We start from the raw sequence: 4769 nt of genomic DNA on the forward strand, positions 1-4769 counted from the left end.
TATCTTGAATGAAGTATCTGTACTGTATATTCAAGAGGTGAAATCAATAAAGAGCTTGTTACTTACTTACAAATATTTTTATAATTTCTTGAATGAAATTGCCGTGTTGTGTGTATCCAAGAGTTTGACTTCAAGAAAGAAATTGTTGCTTACTGAAAATTTTTTTCACAATTTCTTGAATTAAATTTCCACATCATCGACGTGTAGCTGAAAGTGAAAATTGTTTGTGATAAAGAAAAAAAAACTACTTACTTACGATTTTTTCATAATTTCTTGAATGAAGTATCTGTACTGTATATCCAAGATGTGAAATTATTAAATAGTTTGTTAATTAATTAAAAATTTTTTAATAATTTATTGAATGAAATTTCCGTATTGTGTATAAACGAGTTGACTTCAAGAAAGAAATGGTTAAGTTATTATAATTTTTTTAAATTTTTAATTTTTTTTTTTTAAAAAACTTTTTAATACATCTGTTAAAAATATATTTTTTGTTATTAATTTTTATTTGTTAAATTTAAAATTACCGAATTGTCTTTTTCTCCCCTTGTGTTTTTTTTGTAAAAAAATTTTTAAAAAATAAATTTATTTCATAAATTTAGTTTTAATTTTTAAATAATTATTTTAATTAATTTATAGTGCGTATATAAATATATATAAAAAAATAAATTTTTTTTTTATTACTTATAATGTTGTAATAATTTATTGAATTAAATTTCTTTTTTTGATTGTTAAGCAGTTAAATTCGAGAAATAATTTGATACTTATTTGCAATTTTTTCATAAATTATTTAATCAAATTTCCTTAGTAAATATAAAAGTTTTGACTTCAATAAATATATTGTTACTTTCTTATAATTATAAAAGAGTTTATTGTATTAAATTTATAAATCATTTATCTAATAGAAAAGTGTTTGTTATAAAGATAGCTATTTTTTAATAAAGTGTGATTTGTTCACGATTTATTTACTGTAGGATATGTACTTTATATACACTATGTGAAAAAAATTAAGATATTTTTGCTTACTTACAAATATATTAATAATTTATTGAGATGGAGTTACGCTGTGTGCATCAATTAGACGACTTAAAGAAAGGAATTGATACTTAGTAATACTTTTTTAATAATTTACTTAATATAATTTATGAATCTTTTAGATATGTAATGGAATTATTGACGGAAATTTACGTAGTGTATATCATTGAGTTGAATTCAAGAAATACAGTGTTAATTACTTAGAATTTTTTTTCATAATGTAATGAATTAATTTTATAAATCTTTTAGATAATTGAAATTAGTTTTTGTTAAAGAGAAAAAAAAGTTAATTACTTGAGAGTTTTTAATAATTTCTTGAATTAATTATCTGTACTGTATATCCAAGAATTGGAAACGAAAAGATTTTTTTACTTACTTGAAAATTTTTTCATAATTAATTGAATTAATTTTCTTTATTTTGTATCAAATATTTTACCAAACGAAATAAATTGTTTTTTTTTTCATAATTTACTTTATTAAATTTTCGCATTTTGCATACATGTGGTGCATTAAATAAAGATATTGCTACGTAATGAGAATTTTTTAATAATTTATTTAATTAAATTTCCACAACGTGTATATATGTCATGAAAACAATAAATAGTTTTTTACTTACTTTGCATTTTGTCATAATTTCTCGAACAGAATGTATTTTTTGTTTATTCTGAATGTGACTTCAATAAAGAATTTGCTACTTACTTACAATTTTTTCATAATTTCTTTAGTGAACTGCCTTTTTTATTTAAAACGGAGGTTAATTCAAGAAATAATTTTCTACTTACTTACAATTTTTCATAATTAATTAAATGAAATTTATGTAGTGTGTATCCATGATGTAAAATGAGTGTGTTACCTATTTAGAAGTACTTCATAATTTCTTGAATGAAATTTCAGTATTGGGTATCAAAGAGGGGAAAAACAAAAAGGACTTTATACTTACTTGCTATTTTATTATTATTTCTTGAATTAAATACATTTATTGTGTCCAGGAAGAGACTTCAAGAAAGCTATTGTTACTTAATTACAATTTCTTCATAATTTAATGAAATGAATAAAACTATTATAAAGAATAAAGACGGGTTAAGCTTAAAGATATCTATTGCTTAAACGTATTAAAATCTTTTTGAAATAATTTGCTACTTACTTAAATTTTTTTATAATTTCTTAAATGAAATTTCTGCATTGTGTTTTGATGAGGTAACTTCATTACAGAATTTGTAAATTACTTTTATTTTCGTAATAATTTAGTTAATGAAATGTCTTTTTTTTATTTATAAAGGAGGATAAGTAAATTAAATATGTTTAAACATGTTTCTGAAAATATATTTATGCAAAGTAATTTTCTTAAATATAAGACGTTTTATTAGAAATTATCAACGTTTGATATGCTAGCGGACTTTAAAAAAAATGATCACATAACACTGTAATGCAAAATATATTTTTAATGAAATAATGCTCTGTAGAATATTAATACAATAAATATGTTATTATACATTATTAATATCAACAATTAACTATGGACATTTTGAATCTGTTCCATAAAATAGTTCACCATGTTCTCTCTTGATATTATATCTCTTGTCTTCTCTTAGTTCGTAATCAGTAGAATAATTATTATTCAATTTTGAGTCATACACAATTTGTACTGTTGTTTCATCAAAAGTCTCAATATTCTTTTCGTCTTTGATCTTATTTGGTTCAATAACCGTTTGACCAATGTCAGTCACATTTGCTGGTGTTTTGTTTTTCATCTATTCATCTTTATAGTCCATCGTGATATTTTCTGACAATGCACTTTTTATTTTTCTGACAATTTCACTGTCTATTATCACATTATTTTTACACAGGTAACAGTTTTGGCACGTAGACATGATATGGTTTACGATATTAGTATAAGAGAAGAACTTTCTTTTATTGATAGTCTGTTGAATCTTAATAACTGAAAGGTGACGATTGGATGTATCAGTAGGTAATGTGTTACCTACAATAGTAGCGAGGAGTTGTCATCTATCGTCAATGATTATTTTTATGTTGGCATTCTCTTTGAGTGCAATCATCTCTGGAGATCTCAATCTCGCATAACCACCAACATAAGAGTTGAATTTTTCGGTATTCCAAAGAAATTTAATTCCTTACTGTCATGACAATGCATGAAGACAGTTACAAGAGTTCTACCAGCTGTAATTGTTTCAATGTTTAGATATTTCTTTTTGTCTTCATTAAATTCTACAAAAAAACGTTGGATTAATAAATCGTGATGATAAATTTAAGGAGTACACTTTTTTTAAAAGAAATTAATAAATTGTTTATAGTTAAAATGATTACAAAATACTTATTTCATAAATGAAATATAGTATGTAGTGTAAATAGACACTAAGAGAATAAACTGTTGACATTCAAATCATGTATCCGATCAATCACATGGTGCTGTCAATACCCTGTCCCAGAAAGCAGGTATGAAAGTCAAATTATTTCTCTGAACAATCACAGCTTAAACGTTCTTGAACTTTCATAATACTTAGAAATTTTGTTTTCTTTACAGAAAGAAAGAAATAAATAAAGTTTAGAACATTCGATGTTCTAAAAAAGTCTTACTTAAACAATTATATTATATTTAGTGTAATTAATGAAAAACTAGTTAATTACGTAGTCTCTCAAACACCTTAAATATATTTTAAAATATAAACCAACTAATAATTTAACACGAAAATTTATTTTTTATTTACAACAAATTAAAGAAAAAAAAAAATTAAAAAGTACTCTGATTCTCTAAAAACCATGAAAGATATTATAAAAGATACAAAAACTAATTCTATTACATTAATTGTTATTTTTTAATTAAAGAAAATAAAAGAAACAACAAAAGGACTAAGGAAAATGAGTCTCTCAAACCCCTTAAATAACAATTAATAGTTGAAAAATCACATTAAATAACACAAAAATTTATTTTATATATAAAACCGAGTAATCATAAAACAACCGTACCACGACAACTGAGACTCAAATTCACATGACATATCTTTAAATATATAGACCAAATAATACAGTAACACAAAAATATCTTTTTTATCTAATAAAACTTAATTAAAAACAACTATTACTAATGCAACAGAGTCTCTCAATCACCTTAAAGCTCTTTTAAAATAAACAAACAAAACTAATAAATCACAAAATTTAAGATTTTATATACAATCAAGTAAAGAAAAATCACCATGAATATTTTCACAGTGTCACTCACTTACATAACATCTAATTCATAAGATACAAAACTAATAAATTAAATAACTAAGTACTATTTTATTTTTAAACAAGTAAAGAAAATAAAAACGGAATAATGCACCTGAGTCTCTCACTCCCTTTAAAGCTCTTTTAAAAGATACAAAAAATACTTATTTAACACTCAAAGTTCGTTTTTAATGACAATCAACTAAAGAAAAATCACACGGAATTAGGCTACTGAGTCTCTCAATCCCCGTAAAGCTATTTTAAAAGATACAAAAACTACTTCTTTACCAGTAAAAATTAGTTTTTATTGAACCTCAAGTAACGAAAAAACACACGGAATTAGTCAACTGAGTCTCTCAATCCCAGTAAAGATCTTTTAAAAGATACAAAAACTACTTATTTAACACCAAAATTTCGATTTTAATGACCAACAATTAATGAAAAATCACACGGAATTAGGCAACTGAGTCTCTCTATCCCAGTAAAGATCTTTTAAAAGATACAAAAAC

At 23.5% G+C, this 4769-nt stretch overlaps 1 protein-coding gene across 1 annotated transcript in view; it reads right to left on the bottom strand.

Annotated features, from left to right (window-relative positions):
• The window catches only part of LOC148953476 (anoctamin-1-like), a 33761-nt gene extending 30975 nt beyond the window's left edge, over positions 1-2786 (bottom strand). Inside the window, exon 1 of the mRNA XM_089087972.1 lies at positions 2671-2786. Within this exon, the coding sequence (XP_088944098.1) occupies positions 2671-2786 (116 nt within the window). The remainder of the gene's footprint in view (positions 1-2670) is intronic.
• Between the last annotated feature and the right edge of the window lie 1983 nt (positions 2787-4769).

Source organism: Artemia sp. Qi Xiang Cuo, chromosome 4 (genome assembly GCF_049724085.1).
Source record: "Artemia sp. Qi Xiang Cuo chromosome 4, ASM4972408v1, whole genome shotgun sequence".
Classification (NCBI taxonomy): Eukaryota; Metazoa; Arthropoda; class Branchiopoda; order Anostraca; family Artemiidae; genus Artemia; species Artemia sp. Qi Xiang Cuo.